General features: G+C 33.6%; 1 protein-coding gene across 1 annotated transcript; it reads left to right on the top strand.

Moving 5' to 3' along the window:
- Window positions 1-2,637: 2,637 nt before the first annotated feature.
- LOC131636993 (probable inactive purple acid phosphatase 27) lies at window positions 2,638-7,333 on the top strand. Its single transcript, XM_058907565.1, has 12 exons — window positions 2,638-3,028; window positions 3,096-3,187; window positions 3,292-3,361; window positions 3,454-3,576; window positions 3,741-3,833; window positions 4,046-4,175; window positions 4,789-4,870; window positions 4,954-5,086; window positions 5,316-5,521; window positions 5,621-5,746; window positions 6,223-6,532; window positions 6,684-7,333. The coding sequence occupies exons 1-12, from the start codon at window positions 2,840-2,842 to the stop codon at window positions 6,987-6,989; spliced, it is 1,860 nt and encodes a 619-aa protein (XP_058763548.1). The 5' UTR covers window positions 2,638-2,839; the 3' UTR covers window positions 6,990-7,333.
- The last annotated feature ends 18,630 nt before the right edge of the window (window positions 7,334-25,963 follow it).

The following is a 25,963-nucleotide window of genomic DNA, read 5'->3' as shown; positions in this document are numbered from 1 at the left end:
AGGATTCGTTGGCGATATTGCGTCTTTCACTTTAACTTCACGCATCTAACTTTCACCCATTTTTATAAAGAAGATAATTCATGTGCCAATTTTTTGGCAAATTTTACGCTTGGCATTGGTTCTACTGTCCTTTTCTATTCCATCCCTTTAGGGATTGAAAATGATTTTGTAAAGAATAGGTTATGTATACCTTTCTTTAGGTTCTCGTAATCCTTGGGACTAACTTGTTCTCCTTTTTGTAGTGTTTTTTTTTGTAAGCAAGTTTCATTAATAGGAGAATGGAAATTCTCAAACCCGATAACAAAAGATCCGAAAAACAACTCGGAAAAGAAAGATTACACACCAAATGAAATCTAAGAGATATAAAACAAAGGGTTTTGACAAAACTCATAAAAGTTACAATTGGTATGTGTAATATTTCCTATAAAAGACCACCTCCACACCCTAGCTTTGATGTTCCAAATCACATCCAAAAAAATTCAATCTTCCTCCTTAAAAATAATTTTGTTCCTAAGAATCCACAAGCACCAAACAATTGCCAACCAAATACAACCCTCTTTGCCTTTTTTAACTCCCTTTCCTTTACAAAAAGAGCACCACTTCATAAAACTCTCAAAAAATTTACCCGCTTCAAAATCTACAAAATCAATCCAAGCCGCCACCATTTCATAAAACTATCCAAAAAAACTACCCGCTTCAAAATATACTATATATTCAAATGCTAAGATGTCGCATATATACGATTTATTTTAAAAAAGAATCATTTTTTAAATCTGAACTACTAAGATGTCGCATATTCAAATGCGCTTGGCTTTTCTCTTAATATATTATTTTATTTAATTGTCAACATTTATTCTTATATAAAAATTTTGTTTCTTTTCAACGTTTCTTTCTTCTCCCTCGATGTAAAGTTTTGCATATGTCACTACTTCAGCCAAGGACATCGCTGGTCTTTAAGTGAGAGACACGTTGAAGTGTCCCACCCTAAACCCATTCAGGAATTATTCTATGAACATTTTTCAGATTTTGATGAATCGCCTTAATTGTATCCCCATTGAAGCGGGCTAGGTAAAATCTCAAGTATTCTTAGGGGTCGTGACGAATGTTGAATAAGTTGGTGGCCTCCATCTTCTTGTTCCTGCTTATTGTGAATTGGTGGACTAACTTCTTCACCAAATCTTAATAAATGATAATGGAGAGCCAAGGCAAGCCCATATACCATCTTAGGGCAGCGTCTCTAAAGGTGACAAATAAGAGCTTTCATTTGTAAGAGTTAGGGGCTCCAAATATGTCCATCTAGGTGTAAATGGAGGCAACGTATTCATACAGATCATTGTGCCCGTCGAACTTTGCCAACAAAGGCGGCTTAAATTTCTCCAGAATGAACGCCTCCCATATTTCGTCTGAGAGACTTTGAGGGTTTAACATCACTTATTTGTCACTAGGGTCTACGCCTTATTGGCATTGTTGGATATGGAGGACATCATCCTCTAGAGTTTTATAGTGGCCGCATAGCTCGTCCATAGATGAGGGCATATCTGTTATGGCACTTTCTCGTCTTTAGATTCTTTGTTGGTTGGAGTTGTTATCTTTTTGTTCACTGTGATGGTCATAAGATTTGAACATGAGGAGCGGCAACCCAACATGGGTTATAGTGGTGGTCTAGGTCAATTTTACGAGGTCCCATAATGGACACCAATCGTACTTACTAAAAAGTAAATACGTGACAACCTCTAAGACTAAGGGTTTTGGTGGCCTGCTTAAATGATTCATCAAGTAAATTCATTCAGTAATAGGTTATAAGTGTAAAACATATTTATTCTCCATTTGAAACTTGTGGTGAAAACTTGATGTGAGGCAAAATTGCACATTAGATGTTTTAGTTTTCATCACACTCTAAACTATTTTTAACTGTAAGATTAGGATCCTCTCTCGTGACATTTTGATTCAGTGAAATCTAAACCGTTAAATTTTTTCACTTTGTATTAATTAAATCATTAGAATGAAACATCTATGGACGATACTAGCACTTGAAACCATCGGGTAATACTGTCAGGAGAGAAACCACACCCATGAAAGTCATTCCCTCCGGCTATGCTTGAGGGGATAGGAGGATAGCACTTTGAAAATATAAAAGGATAAAGTGGAAAAAATTGAATGATTTTGAATGGAAGGGTTTTAGAGGGTTTAATTTTATTCATAACACTAAAAATCCCCTAATATGGGAAACTCAAAATTTATATGGAATGATGACTTTGGAGGATTTACATAAATTTTCAAAATATCTTTTATGTTATTATGATATTGTAAAAATTAAAAATATAGTAATAATATACGCTTTTTTATCATTCTATACAATATCAATTTTTCAAAAAATATTAAATATTTTCCTATATATTTTTTAAAATGCATTTGTGAGCTTTTCCTTCTCCTCTCTTCCCCTCGTCTCCCCCACTAAACTCCAAAACATATCCTTATAATATCAATTACTATTTGTTACCCCCAAAGTCATTTTATTTTAATTTTTCACACAATAATTAAATAAGTGATAGATAAAATCAATCAAATACAAAAACTTAGTTGTATCCACAGCACTATGCCATGTTGGCGTTGGAAGCTAGCGAAAAGCCGGTTGTTATTTGTTAAAAAAACAATCTGAATTCGGTTTCCTCCTCAAAACAAAACTGACAAAACCATCTTCCTCTGCCTCGTAATTCAAAATCACCTTAAAGTCAAACTGAAGCAATATTCTACAATTCTCGATATTCTTTAACACCACATACGAATCCCACTCATAATTCATCCTAATTCAATCTCAACCTCTCTTGAATTCACCAAAATGAACTTTAAGCTCAACGTGATTATTACTCTAGTACTAGTAGCAACCTTAACATGCTTCGTCTTGGGTTTTGCTCATGCTAATGGATTCGGTGAACAACCACTCTCCAAAATCGCTATTCACAAAACCGTTGTTTCACTCCACACTACTGCCTCTGTTACAGCCACTCCTTCAATTCTCGGCACTAAGGTAACATAACTTAGTCAAATTTTCAACCATTGACTTCCGTTGACTCATTCATATTATGTAATTCCAGGGTGAAGATACTCAATGGGTCACTGTTGATTTTGATTTTCCTCATCCATCTCTTGATGATTGGATTGGAGTTTTCTCTCCTGCAAATTTCAAGTAATGCATATCTCTTTCTCTTTTAGAATTTTTGCATTATTCTAAAACCTGCACATCTAATGTACGCTAAAATGACGACGCAAATGTGTTTTCTTTATTGGTAGTTCATCAACATGCCCACCTGTAAATGATCCGAAAGAACAGGTTCCGTTTATATGTACGGCCCCAATTAAGGTGCGCTAAATCAATATCTATATAGGTTTGATTAACTCTCTAACTTGAGCATTACTAATGTAATTCATTATTCATGTGAATCTTTGATCCAGTACAAGTTTGTGAATTACTCAAACTCAGACTATATCAAGAAGGGAAAAGCTTCTTTGAGATTTCAGTTGATCAATCAACGTGCGGATTTCTCCTTCGCGCTATTCTCCGGCGGAATATCAAATGTGTGTCTGGGACTCTTTCATCTGTTCATGTATTTGTTAATTATTTGTTAATTCCTTCTCAATCTGTATTGACATGAATATGCTACTTAATGCCAACCTAGCCTATCTTCATTTAGAATATGATATCGTTTGTTAACTTTTAATCATTTTACTAAGCTTTGCAGCCTAAACTTGTGGCTGTTTCCAATTTCATATCATTTGCTAATCCTAAAGCGCCGTTGTATCCTCGTCTGGCTCAAGGGAAGTCTTGGGATGAAGTAAGTTTGTTTTCGGACTTGAGGTCATTAATATAACATGCACCAAAATTGTAATATTTATTAATGTGATGCTGTTCTTATTTAAGAATCATCAGGTTAAAATTAACCAATTTCCCAAGACAAACAATCTATAGAGTTAATAAAGTTTGAGCACACATGTCTACTAGAGCTATGCAGGTGATTTCAGGCATTGTTGTTATTGTCTTTTGCAGATGACAGTTACATGGACAAGTGGATATGGTATAAATGAAGCAACACCTTTTGTTGAATGGGGTTCTGGGGGAAAAACGCCCGGGCAAAGTCCTGCTGGAACATTGACATTTGATCGTAACAGCATGTGTGGTATGGTTTATTTAATTTGCTTAGCAGGGCATTACATTGGAGTAGTAATGTATACACAGTCTAATTCAGTTAGTATTTAATCTGCTTGGTATTTTTATTGCATCACATGGTAAATTGAATTTCTGTGACATTCTGCAAATGCTCATACTGTTCCCCTATAGTGTATATATCTACGAAGGACACAAACTTCTTTTTTCAGAATATTATACTTGAGTGACTCCTTATGAAACGGAAGGTGCAAGGGAATAAGAAACAAAGAATGGAATATCTAATTTGTTATAGAATTAGGCTTGAGGCTTAAGCAGAAGTCATCCCATGGCAGTAATGCTTTTCCTGTCTGAATTGTCATCAAGTCTTGTTTCTCCTCATTTTCCATTTGTTTTTTGCAACTTGATGGTAATTTAACATAAACTATTTCTTTATTGTGCCCCCTGGAATCAAATGTTGAAATGTTAATCATGTCTTTGCTATATGTTGGAAAGATAGAAACTCTGTTTTGCTGTTTTTTTTATCATCTCCAAAATGGTTCCCTTTCAATAGAAACATAGAGTGGGCTCTTTTGTATCTGCTCTGCACTGCATAATCTGGTCCATTTGCTACTCTCACTCTGCAGGTTCACCTGCACGAACGGTTGGTTGGCGTGACCCTGGTTTCATACACACAAGTTTTCTCAAAAATCTGTGGCCAAATTTAGTGTACGCATTCAGAAATTTTATGTTCATCACGCAATGAGCATTTGCAGAGTCTGTTTTATAGTCTTTTTTAATACATTTCTCAGGTATACATACCGATTAGGTCATCTTTTGTCTAATGGTTCGTACATTTGGAGCAAGAAGTATTCGTTCAAATCATCGCCTTATCCCGGACAGGACTCACTGCAGCGTGTTGTCATATTTGGTGACATGGGCAAAGTAAGGATCTTTACGACTGAATATCTCAAATTTTTTAACACTTTTAGTTCTATATAGATACTGGATTATATTATTCTACACCAGAGAGAGGCCCTGCATAGAATTGGAAACATGGGATCCATGTAAAGTTGTCTCATGAGATGACTACCTGTCCATGATATAATGACTGTTTGGAAATGGTCATGATTCTTGTTGGGGGAAATATTAACTTCTCTTCAATGTGTTTTAGGCCGAGCGTGACGGTTCAAATGAGTATAGTAACTACCAGCCTGGGTCATTAAACACCACTGATCAGCTTATCAAAGATTTAAAAAATATAGACATTGTTTTCCACATAGGAGATATATCATATGCAAATGGATACATCTCCCAGTGGGACCAGTTCACAGCTCAAGTGGAACCAATTGCATCAACAGTACCATATATGATTGCCAGGTTTGTTTTTATTCTGCATACATCTTTTTGTAACGATAGCCGGTGAAATAAATTCATTTGTTACTTGTATATTGAACCTTGAGTGTAATCATCCTGCAGTGGTAATCACGAACGTGATTGGCCCGACACAGGATCCTTTTACAACACCACAGATTCAGGCGGCGAGTGTGGAGTTTTGGCTGAGACCATGTTTTATGTTCCAGCTGAAAATAGAGCAAAGTTTTGGTGAGTTCAGTTTCATGAGAGATTCAATTATGTACATTTGATTATGTGCATGACCGTGTTACATTGTGGTTAAAGGAAAAATGGCTCTCACTGTCTCTAATTATTTTTCCAAATCTCTATAATCACACATGTTATTTGAACTATTCTGAACATAAAATAAATGATTCCAATCAACATTTTATTATGAACTTTGCAAATAGTTATATAAATAATGTTTCTTCTCATATTAATATATGATCATTAAACATGATCAAAATCAATGTTTAATCATTTTAGTCAATGTTTTTTTTCCTACTATGAAGGTGATTAAATTGAGTTACTTTTAAACTAAGTGAGTCATGCCATAAGTCATAACTATGATTTAGTATTTTAACATGAATAATTTTAAGTAACTTAAAAAAAATTGAGTTTATTGCTCTATGCCTCTATGAATGTATATCCAAATTATTAAATGAATGAATTTCTGAGTTTTTCAGGTATGCAACGGATTATGGCATGTTTCGCTTCTGCATAGCTGACACTGAACATGATTGGCGAGAAGGATCTGAACAGTACAAATTCATTGAGCATTGTCTTGCAACAGTAGACAGACAAAAACAACCATGGTTGATCTTTGCGGCTCATCGTGTACTTGGATATTCCTCTGACTTTTGGTATGGGTTGGAAGGGTCATTTGAAGAGCCGATGGGAAGGGAAAGTTTGCAGAGACTTTGGCAGAAATATAAAGTAGATATTGCATTTTATGGCCATGTCCATAACTATGAAAGGACATGCCCCATTTATCAGGTAAGGAGTCAAATATGCAGTTATTTTATTTATATTTGAACCAACTTGCATAAGGACTAAAGTCGATAATTTATTTTATGAAGGGCTTTTTTCTGATTTTAATTACTCACATCTTAATGCTAATTTTCTGATGAGCCAAATTCGTATGCAGAATCAATGCGTGAATACAGAAAAATCTCATTATTCAGGCATAGTGAATGGAACAATTCACGTTGTTGTCGGAGGAGCAGGAAGCCATTTGTCCAATTTCAGCCAAGTAACTCCAAAGTGGAGTCTTTACAGAGACTATGACTTTGGGTTTGTCAAGTTAACAGCATTCAATCATTCATCCCTACTATTTGAATACAAAAAAAGTAGCGACGGAAACGTCTACGACTCTTTTTCTGTTTCAAGGAATTACAGAGATGTCCTAGCTTGTGTGCATGATGGTTGTGAACCGACCACCTTAGCATCTTGAAAAGGAGCAGAAACCATCTATGTTTCTCCAAAGAAATTAAAAACAGAGAAACATATATGCATTGAGACGCATATACATTATTAGGTCTTTATACACTCAAAATTATAGTAAAGAACCTCATGGTTATGGTTCAAGTGTGCTTACATATTGCTAAAACTGGCATACATTAGGTCTTTATACACTTTAAACTACACTAATATTATTTAAGGTTCTCAATGTCTCATCTATTTGAGAAATAAAGACAATGTCTACCCAATTGAACTGCATCTTTATTTTTTTATATTTTTTGTAAAGATACATTTTTTTTATTATTACCATACACATATATGGCTTTCCTTTTTCTCTCTGCTTTTTTAAATAAATAGCCTTCTCTTATGGCTGAAATATTTACAATTTGTGATAATACTACTGTCATTGTCAAGTAAAAGTTACTATCAGTTAGAAGTATTGCAAAGAGGAAGCATAAGGCATGTAAAATTTATATGGTATATGTTACATTATCTTACGTCAAACTTAACGGCAGAACTATAGACCAAAATAATACAAGACAATACTATGAAGTAATCAACGGCTAGTTGTGTGATGAGATCATGATTATTGTGATTATCCAAGAATAACGCGTTAAAAAAAGAGCACAGTTTTCAAGGGAAAATAGCCGCAAGATTAAGCACATCACATGAGACTGACTGAACAACAAATTGCACATAAGAAAGTGACACCTATACAGAGAAAAAATCTCATGAATGTGAGGAATTTGTCAAACATCACAGAGGTTGAGAATTTGTGCAGAGCTTGATGCTTTGTTTGACTATATAGAACTCTCTCATCCTCATTCATGTGAGGCTGCTACTGTTCGATATTAATAAAGTGAGGTTCCTAGGAAATATCGTTTCACAGACCAAAATTGGAGGCTTTTAATAGTGTAACTAAACAAATGAAAAGATGCAATTATAGACAAGTTCCGAAAATAGTGTGAAACATGATGTTACCCAGTTGCCAAATATGCACCCTTATCCATTTACCAAATTAAAAAAATAATACATGTTGTTCAGGCAATTGACGCATCCACGACTCATTCCATGATGGTTTTTTAGGAAAATAACTAAAATCACGATCCATTATTAAAAGGTCCTTTTAGTAATTATTTTGAAAAAGAAAATATTCATTGATCTCTTCTTTCTTGGAAGTACTATATGCCCTTGATAGCCAAAGGCCATAACATTGACCTTAAGAAAGAGACATCTCATCTCATCTCATCTCATCCCATCCAAGAGAAGAGATGTCATGTGAGTTATATTCAATGAGCTCTTTATTGCTCTTTCTATTTTATAATCAACATAATCTTACTATAAAAGATAATTTAACATAAATATTATATTCATTTTTTAAATAAAATTAATCATATTTTTCATGTTTATCTTCTAATTGTTAGTATATTGTTTTTTAAGTTTTCTTTTTTGAGTTTATGATAATTTTATGATTATTATCTATATAGAAATTAAGAACATAATCTTAAATTAAATTTTATGAGTTCGATATGCGATCGACTCATATTCTTTATACTCATACTCAAACATAATCATGAGAATGAAGAAGGAAGTGTATTTGAGTTTGACATTGAAATCGTTGAAGATCGCGGGTATGCGAACTTCTAATTCTGTAGAGTTTCTTAAAGTTTTTAAATCTCTTATGATGAGGATGAAGAGAAAAAACTTGATAAATCTTATTTTTTATCGTACTCTACAAATGGGAACCATAACCCATATAAATAATTGTAGGTTATTTATTTAGTTTTCAATATTCTAATTCGGTCTCTCGTCAAATTAAATATTGACTTACGGTATCTAGACAATAACTAGACATTTCATGATATTTCCGCTTTCAACCACAAACTTAATATTATATTAATTAAATCCCTTTAAGTCTTGACAAATTAAAACAATGACACTAACACCTTAAATGTTATATTTACGACCCAAAATTCTAACAAAATATATTAATTGTTAATAAGATCAGGTTAATAAAATTATAAATTTTTTATGAAATTAAAAAATATATCCATTTTAAAACAAAATAAATCATAATTTGTGAAATATATAAGTGGTATTCAAATACAAACATATAAATGATCTCTTTCTTTTTATAAAAATAAATATTTTTAATTAATTAGAAGAATTTTTTATATAAAATATTAATTGGTGTATTGGGTAAAAATATAATGAATGTGACAAGCCCCAATAAATAAGAGTTGTTAGAGACTTTAGGGCAGTGGGAAGCTCTGTATGGGTTAGAAATTAGATCTCTTCAGCATCAACATACTGCTATATTTATAGTCTCATAGGAGACTTGGATCGAACGAACTAAGTCTCCATAGAATATAGAGACTCAATCAGGTCGTAATAGAAGTTGAAGGAACTGGAGAGTCTCTTCAGTTCTGGATCATCGCGAATTGTCTCCTTCGTAACCCTTAACACACCAAGATGGGAAAGAAAAAGGTGAGGACAACTCAAGAGATGTTAAACATGGTTCAACCATATATAACATTGGAGGAGAAACTAAACACTTGCTTCGATAATCTAGCCTCATCTATCGACATTCATTATGAGCACCTAATAGGAAAGGATCCACGTAGGCGTAGAGAGGATACCGATAAAAGAACATATGGCCGGTATGATAGGTACATTACTTTGAACACTTATCCTAGAAGAACCTACCAATTGTGTGCAAATAATGAGTTTAGAAAAGCAGTGATATCACCCCCTATCTTTGTCAAAGAATCTGCTTGGATAGATAGATCCAAGTACTGATGTTTCCACAAGGGACATGGCCATAATCCCGACGATTGTATTTAACTAAAGGACGCGATCGAATCTTTGATCACAAGAGGGTGGCTATGCGAGTATGTCTAAGTCAGTAAATTAGACCGTGAAGGATCCCCCAAAAACAAATCCCCCGTGAGAGTTATCGAGTCATATTCTAGTGTTGAAAAGGGAGAAACTAACAAGGTTAAACACATGTCTATTGCCACCATCACTAGTGGAACACCTCGTGCAAACCCTTCATCCAAAGGAACGGTCAAGACAAATATTGGTGAGATGATGACCATTTACAAGAGAGAAAGAAACTTATTACCTAGCACCACAAACCGACCCATGCTAGGGTTCTGAGACTCCAAAAAGGTTGGAGGAATCCCCAACAAATTGTTCCCCTAGGTAATCACAACTATTATGGGAAAGTTCGACGTCTTACGGATTCTGATAGATGGAGGAAGCTCATGTGACATTTTCTACTCATCATTGTTCGAGAAGATGGGCATGGACCGTGGAAGCTTGATACCATACAAAGGTTCGAATCTATAGAAATTTAACATGACGACCACTCATCCTTGGAGGTGTATAGAGCTTATGGTATCATTAGGAGTGTATGTTAGGACTCCGTATGGGCACAACATTATCAGGTATCTTCGAAAACCATAATCAAAATAGCCATCAACAGAGTCGGCCTGATTCAAAGAACTCTTAAAGCAAAACCATAATCACCTAGAGCCCTACTACAAAGATTAAGGAACAATCTAGCATCAAGTAAAAATTATTCTAAATCTTAAATCTCTCACATATGGTTGTCCCCGACTTGACCATTGAAGTAGTGGCACATTCACCCTCCACTCCACTATTATGCGTATGAAGATCGTCATACTAAAACTTCTTATCATATTCATCACCACATATAACACTTGAAGAAAAAGGTGTTACTAAATCAACTATAAAATTAACATTGATTAATATTTAATATTTACTTAAATTCGAGGGAAAATTAGATTCACATCCCTAAGGTTTGTTAAAATGACAACAACCTCGCTCTAGCTTTAAAATATACCCTAACTTCCCTTAAAATGACATTAATCTATACTTATAGTTGTTAGGCGGTCTCAACATTTCCTTTGATAAATATAAACTTAAGAGAGATTTTAATATTTTTTTTGGTAAAAAAGAATTTATATGAGTAGGGTTTCGAGAACTCACCAGGGTCAGAGCTACGCTATGAGAATACTTATAGAGATCCTTACAAATTAAAGAAATTTTCATATTGTCAGCGGAAGTTGAACTCGTGGTGTTTCACATATGAATCAACTTCATAATAAGTGAAGGTATTGATGTCATTCTAATATATTTATGAAAATATGAGTGTAATTACTCTTAATTTATTATTTTTAATTATAAATATTTAATAGACCAATTTTTATTCATCAATTATTCAAAATTTTGGATATTTGTACATATAGAATGTATTATGGATATATAGTATTTTAAAACTATAGTTTTTTTTTTTGTGTAAGCAAGAATTATATATATGCCAGAACTAAGAGTTCTCGAACCTTGATACACAAGAACGGAACAAGTCCGACAAAAAAACGATATTACAAACCAATTATAATCACGACATAAAAGATAAAGGGTCTTTACAAAAATCGTAAAAGTTATAATTGGAGTGAGCAATATCGCCAAAGAAAGATCATCTCCAACATAAGATCTTGATGTTCCAAATAATATTGTTAATATTTCAATCGCCATTCCTAAAACAATGGCCATTTATTCATCAATTATTCAAAATTACAATAGTATTTTAAAACTAATTTTTCTTACTATTTTTCGGCCACCGCTTCGGCGCTTCCTAGCAAGCTTTTCTTTTTTGAAGAACAATTCCTAAACGTCAGTGTAAGACGTCAGTGTCAAACAATTTACTGGTTTTTATAATTGAGCAACGACTACACTACTAGTTGATTAGAAATACTACATAAAATTGCAACTGTTACGGAATATAAAAATGAGATAGACCTTTACCAGCAAGTTGATTGATTATTAATTGTTAAAAGAGATGGATGAACAACCTTCAATCAATCAGTGGTCAACTCTATATAAATATTAATTAAACTCTAAATCTGCATGTTTCGTTGAGTTCAGTGGTTCATCGGTCAAATAAAGTAAATGACATTGGTTTCTTTTCACACTTTGAAATTTAGAATATGGTTTCGAAGTTTCTAAGATGGAGATGTTTCCAACACCCAATGGTGTGCTTCATTTTTGCTTAGTGAATGTTAATATTTATAATGACTTAGAGTACTATGAAACATTTAATTATGTAGGTAAAGTATGATATGGAAAATTCACTACTATAAAACATACATGGGGGAGAAGATATCTTATCACAATTATTTATTCATCATAATAATATTTTATTTTTTATGTGCGTTATTATTTTTTATTAAGAAACATTTTAATTATTAAAGTGCTTAAATTCAACTGTAATCATAGGAGTTTAGTGACAAGTTTCAAATCTTAACATCAATATTTTTTCAATAAAAATAAGTGTGTGATCCTTAACATTTTTGTTATTTAAAGATTGAAAGTATAACAGTTATGGTTGTTTCATTCAAACATGGTTGTGTGTTCCATATTTCACTACGATTGTTTCTTGCAACCGTTGTGAGATTCTTTCCACTTAATAAAAACATAATTGTCAATTTATTTCGTTCATAACACACAAATGTGCTCTAGCGGACGAGACGACAGCGATAGCGAAATCTTCACTATCTTCATTCATTTCTATAAATGAATATCTTTATCCATCTCCGACTTACGGTATATTATCATTTTGTGTTTGTTGTTCATTTCTTGTTCTCTTTCTCTCATTGTGGTAATGGTACTACTTTCTGAAAGTTTATGTTCTTCGCTAGGATTTCTTTTTTAACATAATGAGACATTGTGATGTGTATTGTTCATGTTTTATCCAGATTTTGTAACAATAAATTTGTGTAGTTACAAACTCATTATTGGGTTGTTGACATGCTTTAGGTTTTGGCGTTGTTAAAGGAAGTAAATGACAACAGACACTAAGAGAAGAAAATTTTTTTATTCATTAAGAAGACGTTACATTTTGGATCCTCAGCAGATGTGCCTACATTAGATAATTTTATTTTTCATCCCTCTCTTCTTCTACTTTGGAGGCCCCAACAGATGTGTCTACTGCTTCAAACTTTTGAACCTTTTAAGTTTCTTCAGACTATTGGTTCTCTTCCTTTGCTTGTTTCTTCATCAGCTTGGTAATCTCCTTCTTAAAATCCCTTTTTTAAGTCTTGTACTGCTTTGATTTACGTTTACGCATTTTAGCTGTAATGTGATCTGAATGGTTATACAAACGTCCGTTTTTATAAGAAAAAATCTTGGATAACGTACAATCTACCTTGAAGACTACGCATCAAGAATCTGACTTTGACTATCTTGGATATTGTGGATAGTTGCTTAGATTCTCTCTGTTTTTGTTTCTGCAAACGTCTATTTATGTTTTTTACTCAAATTCGCTCTTATCTCTTTTTTTATCTTCTATGTGTAGATTTGTGTGCCTACTTCATATGAAGAACATCAAGAAGGAAAATGGAAAAATAACAAGTATTTTATATTCTTCATTTATAATTTACTGTAAGTTATAATTTTTAAGGTCATTCACTCACAACTATTTTTATTTGTAATTATAGGTGTTTAAAGTCAAGACACCAAGCGACAAAACACCAAAAGACAAGACGTCAAATTAATAAGATAGTATTATTTCTAAAGTTATTCAGGTTAAAAAACAAATAATATCACAGCGGTTATGTTATTCAACCGTTGTTATAAGTAGAATGATAAAATCAACAATGACATTGCTATGATTCGAACCCATGAACTATGAATTATTTCACAAAGGTTGAAAAATTCAACTGTATTTATGCGTAGCGCGCTACGTAACTTATAACAACAGTCACACGCATGTTGTGGAAACCCGCATACATACAATGATACAATCACACTTTACCTAACAACAGAAGTACAACCGTCGTTATATGTGTTTCAGAACCGTCATTATATGTATTTGCCATAATAGTGATTTGTTGGATCTCATCATAACCTTATAATTTCTATCGATATAAAAAATTAAGAATAAAACTCTAAACTAATTCTTATGAGTCAAATAAGCCATCAGCTCACATACCTTAAATTGATACGAAAATTCAATCAGAGAATGAAAGTGGAAGCGTACATGAGTTTGCCATTAAAATCATTGAAGGTTTGCGGGTATATGATCTTTCAATTTGTAGAGTTACTTGAATCTCTTTCGATGAGGATGAAAAGATAATCCTGATTAATCGTATATTTTGATCGCTCTACATGAGGATCATGATCCATATAAATAACATTAATGTTATTTCTTAGTTTTCAATATTCTAATTTGCCACCTCATCAAATTAGATATTAACTTATGGTATCTACATAATAACCTTACCTTTCATAACATTTTAGCTTTTAGCCAAAAATTTAGTATTAATCAAACTATTATAGTTTTGGCTAATTAAATAATGACCATAACACATGTAATATTACATGTGTGATCCAAAAATTCTAATAATCTCCCACTAGTCACGTGTGTAACTTTACATGCGTGTTAGACTTTACGAGATCAAAATTTGCCATTATATTTTTTAAGCATTATCCAAATTATCTAGTCCATTTGTCATGATAGTACAAAGAATCAAAGGGATTTTCGTTATATCAATCATAACTAAACCCATAAATGATCATTAATAGTGACAAAACTAAATGACATAGATTCATCATGAAATGAGTAGCATGAAAACACATGAAGTTGATCTAAACATGTCGACTTTCAACTGGTCCTACTTTACTTTAGTGAGATTACGAGATCATTCAATAACCTTATTGTATAAAGTGTAACTAGTTGAATATCAAACTTTATTAATTGGAAAATATCCAAAATCATAGTATGCATATATAATACAAAAATATAGAACACAAAATTCATAAATGACTAACTCCCAATAAACTAAAGATTCCTCTAATTGTAAAACATTCAAGTGAGCAATGTGATCATGAAAAAACTTGGGTGGAAGACCTTTTGTAAGAGGATATGCTACAATGGAGTTTGTCCCTAATTGTTATATGAAAATCCGTCTACTTTGTACCCTTTCCTTAACAACTAAAAACTTGGTGTTAATATGTTTTGAATTGGCAGAGCTCTTGTTAATGTTGGAATATAGGTCTTTTGATTTATTGCCACAGTATAACTTAAGTGGTCTTTCAATCACTTCCACAATTTGCAGCCCGGTGGCAAGGTTCCTCAACCAAATCCCATGGGTGGATGCCTCATAACATGCTATAAATTTTGATGCCATGATGGATGAAGGCGTAAGAGTTTTCTTGGCACTGTGTCAAGAAACTGCACCACCAACCAACATGTAGATATAGTATGGAGTGGATCTTTTACTAACTTGGCATCTAGCAAAATCTGAGTAAGAGTATCCAGTGATCTATAACTTGGAGTAGTTAAGCGTGCTTGACTTGGAGTAGTATTTACATGAGTGACCTTTTGAGAAGTTTCGTAGAAAGTGTGTGAATAAGGACAAATAATGCTGAAAAAACTGGAATTGGTTTATGGGGTCAGTCGGTAATTTTGAAAGCAGACTGAGGCGTTACACTACTAGTGGAGGAGCCCTTGTTGATAATACCCCAGATGCAGCCAAAACCTTAATTGAGATCATGTTAGTATGGACAGAAATATTCACATGAGATAAATCTTGCAAGTATTCATCAAATTCAATATTGAATTGTCAATGTGGTTCTATATGCTTAACATGTATAATAGGTTTTGATGAAGACAACAAGAATAAAGTAAAATTATCATGAACATCATAAATGAAGAAAAATATTAAAGTAAATCAAAAAGAGAGAAGGTTTTGATGGTTGGCCAAGAGAATCAATATCTAAGAACACCATCAAAGGAACTAAATATTATGGAGGCTCTCTTGTGATCATGTGTTTTATCTTTTATGATATTGCTTTATCTATTATAGAACAATAATTCAACATATAATGAAGGGTTAAATAAGTTTTTGGTCCCTATAAATATTACAGTTTTCATTTTTAGTCTCTCCCTATCTTTAGGAACCGGTTTTTACAACAAAAAAAAACATTGCCAAAACCAGCTAAAACCGTTGTCAAAACACAGGAGGGACAAAAAATGAAACTGTAATATTTATAGGGACCAAAAACTTATTTAACCCTATAATAAATTATGGATCATATTAAATCAATTATGAGGCAAAAATCACTAAATAATCGATTCTGGAATAGATCTAGCAAATATTTCCTTGGGTGGCGGTCTAATTGATTAGAATAACATACTAATTGATTAAAGATCGGACCCGATCCAAAAAACTTTCCTTTTTTAGACAAAATTTTCCTATATAAAGGAGTCATGTGCTCACTACTAAAGCATAAATTTTTGTCTTCAACTCTCTTATATCACCCACTTTCTTTATAAAATCAAAATTTATTCATTATACAATGCTTTAGTGTTGAGATAGTGAAACACTTATATTGAGAGTTGTATAATTTTGTTGTTGAGTTGAAATTGTAATTCAGTAGCATAATTATCTTGTATATATGTAGTTGTCTTAGGGGTTACAAGCTAATCCTGTAAAAAGCTTGGTTATAAGGAATGTTGTTTGACTGATTTTGGTGTAAAAAACTCAAGCTGTTGATAATGGAAATCTCAAGCGGAAACTCTTTGGAACTAGAGTTGGTCGTATGATTTAAGGCAGGTCCAATATAATTTCTAGTGTGATCTCTATTACTTTATCATTTTAAATTTCTATTATATATTTTTCTATTATTTAATCTCTTTTTGTACTCCCTTTTTAAAATCAGCCAACCTAAAATTAACCATTTGCAAAAACAAATAAAAAACTATTTAACTTTATTCACCCCTCCCTTGTGTTCAAGTCACTTAGTCAACAAGCAGTATAGAGTCTAACTCTTATTATATCATTAATCGTCTTAGAACAAGGGAATGACTTCTAACGATTCATTAAAAAGATCATCATCCTTTTATGGAGGGGGTATACTTATTGGAAAGAGAAGATGAAAATATTTCTAAAAATGTACTACTCAAAAAACACAATCTCTTTGTTCTCACTCATCTAGTTGATGGTGTTGTGATAAACAAAGATACAAAAATCTTTACCAAATAATATAAGGAAAATGTCCAATACAATTGATAAGTGTCAAATTGTAGTTATTTTTGTGTATAGTTTTGCGGCACTTATCTTCTCTTTTTCCTCAATTTATACACGTTTTAGTATATATTACATAAATATATATACTTTGTGTTTAATCAAGTTTTTGATTCATTTATGTACCGTTTGATAGTTTTCTATTCATTTTGTAGGTATTGATGCGTATTTGGAGTATGAGCAATAAAGTGTCGAAGACACCGCTTCAAACGCGCGATTTTGAGCAACGCATCAACGAATAAAGCTCAAAATCAAATAATAATAATAAATCATAAATTTGGTTAATATGTATTCCTTGTTAGATAGGAAATTTAATAATTTTTCCAACGCTTCGAACCGGGCACAAATCGGAGTTACGGTTATCAAGTTATGGCCGAAACAACGTGAAAATTTTGCAGGTCACTATTGATGTCATTCGTCAGGCGAATGACAGGCTCGCCCGGCGAATCTGGCAGGACAAAAAAACGTTTTAAGGGCCAAAATACACAATTTTTAGGTTATGATTTTGGGGTATTTGTTCCCAACTCCATCAACCTTCATTTTTTGGTAGAGGGAGGCTTAGAAACATCAAATGGAGTTGTATCTTGATGATCGGAGGTCGAATTTCTCATCGATTGGTGTTGACAAACCAAGAAATGTTTGGTTCCTCTTCTTCTTTTCTCTCTGTATACTCTATTTTTTTGGGTATGTTTGTATATTTACTTTGAACATATGTATATGTATTTATCATGGTGTTCTATAATATATGCTTTACAAATCAATTTTGTGCTTTCCTTGATATTTTTGCATTTATGTTTGGATTTGTGTTGTTGTAGAGATAGACCACAAATCTTGATTAGGGAAGTAAATCTATTAGTTTCTAGATTCTAGAGATAGATTTATAGCTAATAATCACGTAGGTATCGAAGCTTAATGCTTCCGTGTTGTTTGAGTCGGTTGAGAGATCGTCGACAAGAGTAATACAGTTGTTCTCTCAGCTCAGTATTGCAGAGATGGGCATTATTTTGAGAGATATGTGATAATTTTGATGAGTATTGTATGTTGAGTGCGACTTATCGATATGTTTAAGTTTGTTTTAAGTAGTGTAAATTCATGCTTAATAGTTTCTCCTCTCCAAATAATATATTATTTCTTGTTCATATGTTTAATTCTCACATTTACTTTTTACCAATTCAATCCAAACTTATAACTGCGGACATCGTTGAATGGTAGTTCAATATCACTAATCTCTGCGGACACAATAATTTCCCGGATAAATATTTCCAAAACTTTAGTTGCTTGCCGCTTTACCACTTTAATAACAATCTGAAAGAAAAAAATATCATCACTATTGCTTTAAGCATGACAACGTTTTGTGAGTATCACATTGTATTTGTGCAAAAGAAATGTCGGACACCCTCAAGTTACCCGTGAAGGTACAATTGAGGTAAAACGAACAAGAATGAGCATATTGACCCATGAGTATGAATTGGTTAGAATGAAACCTAAAGAAAATATTCAGGACAATGAAAAAAGATTTATTCTTCTTGTAAATCACTTGTGAACTCTAGGAATTTTTTTATAAATGAAGATTTAATTAACAAAGTCCTTAGATGCCCACACAGTAGTTAGAAACCTAAATTCACTACATATTACGAATCTAAAGATTTGTATTCTATCAATTTGGCTATTAAGTAAAGATTTATCTACCAATATCTCTTTGCGCCTACTAAAGACTCGTGTAGGAGCAGAATGGAGGAATCCACCAAGCTCTACTTGTGCCTACTAAAACTTCTACTAGAGCACAATGCAGGAACCCATCGGGATCTCCTTGTGCCTATTAAAGACTCTTACAAGAGCACAGTGCAAGCATTCATTGGGCTATAGTTATGCCTATCAAAGATTCCTATAAGTGCACAATGCAGAAACACATCAGGCTCTCATTATGCCTAGTGAAGACTCCTACGGAAGCACATTGCTGGAATCCATCAGACTTTCCTTACGCCTACTTAAGACTCCTATTGGAGAACTGTGCAATAACTCATCGGGTTCTCCTTATGCTTACTGAAGAATCTAACTAGAGCATAATGTAGGAACTCACCAGGCTCTTCTTGTGTATACTAAAGACTCTTATGAGAGCATAATACAGAAACCCATCGGACTCTCCTTACGCTGTCAGGAAAATTCTAAGAGAGGAATATGTAGGAACCTGTTATACCCCAAAATTTGCCCACATCTTTTTTCAAGAAAACTCCAATCTGAAAATTAAGAGTTTCATATAATCATGGATTTTTATTTCAAATATCCTAGCATATGAAGTACTTAAATTTCAGAAACTTTTCTTATACAGTAGCTTGGCTTACAGAGGAATTTATTCTTACGCAAACGCCAAATACTGTTCATTACATCATAAATACTATTTATTTATTTACAGATAAATAGTACTAACACAATCATGCAGAGTTAACTCTTTTTGCAGGCGCAGAAGCAGGAAACTCACACTATACTGGTAACAATTGTTTTTGGTTTCCCACTAACTTTTGTACTATATTCCATTATTTTCAAAATCTTTTCAAATCTCTTTTTCAAAAAATCAAATCTTAACTTGTGTGTTTTCTGCCAGTCAAATATTTCTATTTCTGTGCAGTAAACAATTTTCAGGTTATTATCGGTAATTTTGCCCGCATACCGTAAATATCAGTTATTTATTATGTTTCTGTTTTCTAACAAGTCATGTAAATAAATTTTCATGCTTCACACCAAACAAAAACAAAAATAACAACAAAAAAAAAAAAAAAGAAAATTAACTTTGACGGTTGATTTTTCACTTTAACTGCTGCTTCAGTACACGAACAGTCGGTTGACAGACAAACTGCAGACAGTACAATTCACAGTGATTTGTACAATCAATCAAATCAATCATTCACAATTCAAATTTCCAAGATTTTTGTGTTAGAAGTCTTCTGAATATCACATGATTAGCAGAAACTCAACACTGCACAAAAATCAGGTACGCTTAACTGCCTCCTATACAGACAGTCCCTAATCAGGGTTTTTCTTGTTTTAACAGGAGCAACAAGTTTTGAGAGCTCAAATGGATTTCATATACATCCATACATCTCAAAGTACCATCATACAAATTTTCAAACTTCAATTCACTCAGACGCACCGTCAGCAGCTCAAACAGTCAACAGACGACCCGTTTGACCAAAAAAGTCAACTGACAGTCAAAAATGAAATTTTTTGTCAAAGTCCATATTTTGTCAAAGGATTCAACATTTGATCATTGGATGATCATAATTCATCAAGGAAAGATCAAAAATCAACAAAACCCTAAGATTCAAAATTAGGGTTTTTGCCTGAAAAGTCAACTCAACTTTGACTGATCATAACTCTCTCATCCTTCATCCAAAAAATGTCAACCAAAGCTCATTTTGAAGGAAATTCAATTATCTTTCAAATGCAATTGATCCCATGGTCATAGCATTCACCATTTGAAAAATATGGCCAAAGACATTACAGGTCATTTTCAAAGTCAACAAAAAGACACTTTTTTCAAAAGGACACACAAGGAGAACCAAAAATCATTTTGACATGAGACCAAAGACATTGGTTAGAGGACTCTTTGAGGTTTCCAAAAAGTGCAAGATCTCCTTCATATGACAAAAATTGAAGGATTTACACCTTGTTGAAGTTGGCTAAATTTTGGGAAAATGCATGAAATCAACATTGCTCAAAAATGTTTTTTTTTCCAAAAGATGCCAAGTTTTTGTGGTCCAAACATCTTTGCCATGTTACTATGGGCCTCCCACGACCAAGACAAAGCCCACATCTATATTATCCATTTTTGACATAATTTTATCTTATTTTAAGATTAAAATTAAAGGAAAATTGCATGGATAATTGGTGGCTTGATCTCCAAGCATGACTCACCTCCAAAGTATTCAATTTTCTGCAGAAGATTGATGCCCAAGGCAAGAGCATTGAATGTAGTCAAGGCTTGGTCAAAAATTCAAAGTTTTTTATTATTAAAGAACCAAAACTTTCAACAAAGGCAACCAAGTTTCTTGCTTCACTTCCAAGCAGCCTATGGGCTATAAAAGGAGTAGCATACTTCAGCAACAAAGGGGACACACGAATTAGAACAAGAGCATAGCCATCTTTATCATAAAATTCTCCAAAAAATACATACACTTTGTAATTTTCAAATTCTACTTTCTAATCAATATTAATACAAATCAAGCTTTTTAATCATCTTCTCCAACATCATAGAGTAAGATTAAACTCTTAATACAAGCACATGAGAGTCGTATAAGACATTCAAAGTTCTTCATGTACATATGCCTTTAATTTTCGTTTTCATATATACAATTAATATCAATGTAAACTAACCATTCTATCATGCTCATAAGGTCCCATGTAGATGATCTGGGTCTTAACATGCCAACTCCCACGTGAAAATTAGCCTATACCATTAACCATTGAACATGAGTGTTCATACTTGAATCCTTTCGAATCCATAGTTACAAGGCTTGAATTAAAAAACTAACACCACCATCGTGTTCAGGAGACAATTTTAAGTCAGTCTGGGTCCTTTTCTTTTTCGTTCATGGCTGTTTTTGTAGGTTTTCAAAAAGCATGGAAATCTGAAGGAAAATCCGCAGGAAATTCCATAAGTAAATCCGCAGCTAATTTCGCAGGTACCAAGGAAGAAGATGATGAATAGTGGCGCTGAAATTTTGACCGCTTGCGTGGCAATTTCTAATCATCCCATTCGCTGGTCAAAAAAACGTGGACCCCACGTTGAACCCTTGACTTCAGCATGATCACATGTTGAACCTCAAACCATGTGCATCATGTATCCACGCATCTGGGCCTTTGATCTCCATCAGTTCTTCATCCAACGCGCCTGATCCAGCAATCCACACCATGGACTTTCAATCATACCACACAGGATCAGTATCCTTTCATATTTTCTATTTTTATTTTATTTTTATTGCAAAATTATTTAAAAATAGTTTAAAAAATCAAAAAATTCCACAAAAATATTTTAGACTTCTAAAAATATATATTATTTTCTGAAATAAAAATATTTTATTTTTCTTCATAATTCCAATATTTTACATAATTAATTAGTTTATATTTATATATTTACTTTTTAATTATTCTAACCAATCGAAAAATCATAAAAAAATTGTTCTTTGTGTTAAATATTGTTTATATATCATAAACTAATTTTGTACATATTTAGGATAATTTTATCATTAAGTCTTAATTATTTGTGTAATTATTTATATAATTATGTTTTAATTAACTTAAAAAATCCAAAAACAATTTCAAAAATTCCAAAAAAAATTAGTTTTGTTCTAAAATCAATTAACAAACATTTTGTACATATTTTTAAACTTATTTGCTAGGTTTAATCATATTTCCATCTTTTCTTTATTTTAAATTAATTAATAATGCATTAATTATATTTAAAATAAATCACAAAAATACAAAAATATGCCTTTTATTTCTTGCAATTTAAAATTCCTAGATAAATGTATAGGATGTCAAATTCATGTAAATAGGCTAGTTTACATTTCCCGCACAATCGATGTAATAGCGTAGATTTACTTTCTGCACTTTACATTTCCGCATTTTAATTTCCAGCACCCATATAAACTGCGTGTATGTCAAAGATAAAACTGAACCGTCAGATCACTAACTTCAAAGATAAATATCTGAATTCAATCACAATCACATTTGCACCTCCTAGGGTAACCCCTTTTCACTCTTTTCAAAATCAAAGTTACATTTCTACTGTTTCGAGTACAAAATCGAACCTTTTGTTTATATCCGACGAATGGATAGATTTTTAAAGGGAACAAGGATAAAGACCTCCTAACTCAGGGTAGACCTCCTAGTTTGCTTGCTCAAAATCAAAACAAACAAAATTCTCATACACTGTTGTTTTTTTAAAACAAATTTTCCAAAAGACAATATTTTGTATACATCCAAACACGGATCATTACAAAATTAACGATCTTTTCAAAACATCTTTCGAAAGATAAACAAGCATTTGTATATATCCGCACAAGGATCATTACAAATTCTATTTGCAAAGGTATTCAAAAACACAGGTAAAGCATTCCGAATCAATTGAAAAGTAAAGCAAATGAGCTAAGCAAACTAAAGAGCCCATGGATAACCATGGATACAAAGGGTGCTAACACCTTCCCTTTGTATAACCTACCCCCTTACCCAGAATCTCTCAAAGGTCTTTTTTCTGTTTCTTTTATAAACCTTTCCTTCATTGGATAAAATAAAAGGTCGGTGGCGACTCTGTAAACTTTTTCAAAAGTGACGCGAAAGCGTCCGATCGACAAAAAAGGAGTCAGTTCACGTATCCCACCCACGGAGGGGTATGGCCCGAAAGGACGGTCCACAGAACTGGCGACTCTGCTGGGGAATACAAATTCAAAATGTTTTCAAAAGGGGTTACCTTTAGAGTATAGATCATTTCGATGTTTTCAATTGTTTGATCTGATTGCTTTACTTTTCACAGGTTTGCTTGGGTACTTTGCTTGTGTGAAAGATTCTAACCCGAATCTCGAGATACCTTAAGTATATGACAATAGACCAAGGAAACTGTACGGCATGTACCGATACGGTTGATCTGGTAGTCATCGTTAGTGTGATACTTTGGTTTATACTGATGTCCCTTGAAAGCGATCAAGGAGTATATTAGGCTTCCGAAGTGTCATTAACACTAATTTGTCTTAGAACCTTTTAGTTGAACTTGACTTGTGGCCTATTAAGTGGCTAGCTTTGAAATTGATCGAAGCTAGTTATCCTCGAGGAATATTCTTGATCGGCCGTCCGAGCGCCGTATTGAGATGTTGTCTCCAAGGATCATAGAACCCGAATACTATTCTAGGACAGGTTTTCAACCAACTCAACTTCAGAGGGGAGGGTATCACCTATCAACCTCATGCAAGCTTTTAAACCTAAGGCTATTGTTTGATTTGTTTTTGTGTGCCACATGTTTGCATCATAAACACATCATTTTTCACTACACATTTCAAGGATCAAAGAGTTTACTTTTGTTTTTGCAGGTAATGGCTCCCGCCACCAGAGATTACATCCGAATCAATATCTCAACGGTGCCATCTGAACTCAAAGTCTTGGTAGCAGAATTCCCCAGGAATGCTCAATTCACTGAAAAGCATGGTCACCTACTCCATTTGGTTACCTCAAAGTTTGAAGAAGACATGATACGGGTCCTGTTCCAGTTCTTCGACCCTGAACATCATTGCTTCACATTTCCTGATTACCAGTTGGTACCCACTTTGGAAGAATTCTCTGAATTAATTGGATTACCAATCCGAGATCAATTACCTTTCACTGGTTTAGAAAGAAAACCAAAACCTGAAGTCATTGCTGCTGCTTTACATCTGCAAAAGTCAGAAATCAAATCCAATTGGGAAACAAAGAGTGGAGTTGAGGGTTTGCTTGCCAAATTCTTACTGGAAAAGGCTCGACTACTGCTAGAAAACAAAAGTTATCCAGCTTTTGAAGAAGTTATGGCACTTTTAATCTATGGGTTGGTTTTATTCCCAAATCCCGACCAGTTCATAAGTGTACACATCATCAACCTTTTCCTAATCCGTAACCCGGTACCAACATTGCTGGGAGACATCCTACACTCTCTACACACTCGTACCACGAAGAAGCGAGGAACTCTCATGTGCTGTATACCACTACTGGCTAGGTGGTTTACATGTCATCTTCCCCGATCAGTACTGAGAAATGAACAAAGAGCACAATGGTCTTACAGAATCATGTCTTTATCTCATTCAGATATCCGATGGAACAACTTCTTTCAAAGAGACATTACTATCATTGATCATTGTGGAGAATACCCTAATGTGCCACTCCTTGGCATTAAAGGAGGTATCACTTACAATCCCTCTCTAGCTCTACGCCAATTCGGATATGCAAGAAGCAACGGTCCTCATGACATGATTATCCGTGGCATTGTGTTTGATTACGAGAATGATTCTCACAGACACCGACGAAGATTCATACAGGCTTGGGACAGTGTCTATAGAATAGAAAGCAAAACTCTGGGGCAATGGAATTCTATTCCTATGGAACTTTACCTCAGATGGGTGCGTACTCATGCTCAAAAACTCATGATGCCCTATCCCGCTGTTCTACCTGTGACTATCAAATCAGAAGTCGAAGGTTACGAACCTCAAGTTATTCTACACCCGGATATGCCAACTGACTTGGAAGAGTTGCAAAAATCCTGGGTTCAACTCAAAGAGGAAAGAGACACCTTCAAAGAACACTGTCAGGACTATGAGAGAAGGCTATTCGAGCTCACCAGACAGCTTCAAGAAGAACAAAGAATCAACGCATTCCTGGGGACAAAGAGAAAGCGTCCACGGGAGACCTGAAGGATCATTCCATTTTATTTCTGTCTTGTAAGCCCAAATGAGGCAAATAAAAAAAAAAGAAGCAGAAAAAGAAAAAAGAAATAAATTGATTAACTAACGTTTGTTTCTTCTTTAAACAAATCTAAACTCTAAGATCCTTGAAAAATTGCACACACATTTCACTTCATGCATTGCATATACATTTCATACATTGCATTCATATACATTGCATTTGCATTTCATACATTGCATACACATGGCATCCAGTCATACACATTTCATAACAGGTTCTCATGACGGGTTTCTCATCTCTTCGCTGTTTATTTCAGTCAGAAGAGATGGAATCTGAGGCAAGCATCAAGAATCTCGAAGTACAGAATGCCCAAGTTCAAGTGGCAATTCTGGAACTGGCAAAGGGGCAACAAGAGCTGAAAGCCCTGATACTC

This window comes from Vicia villosa, linkage group LG1 (genome assembly GCF_029867415.1).
Source record: "Vicia villosa cultivar HV-30 ecotype Madison, WI linkage group LG1, Vvil1.0, whole genome shotgun sequence".
Lineage (NCBI taxonomy): Eukaryota > Viridiplantae > Streptophyta > Magnoliopsida > Fabales > Fabaceae > Vicia > Vicia villosa.
Note: the sequence above shows the minus strand (reverse complement) of the source record. Positions and strands in the feature narration are given on the sequence as shown.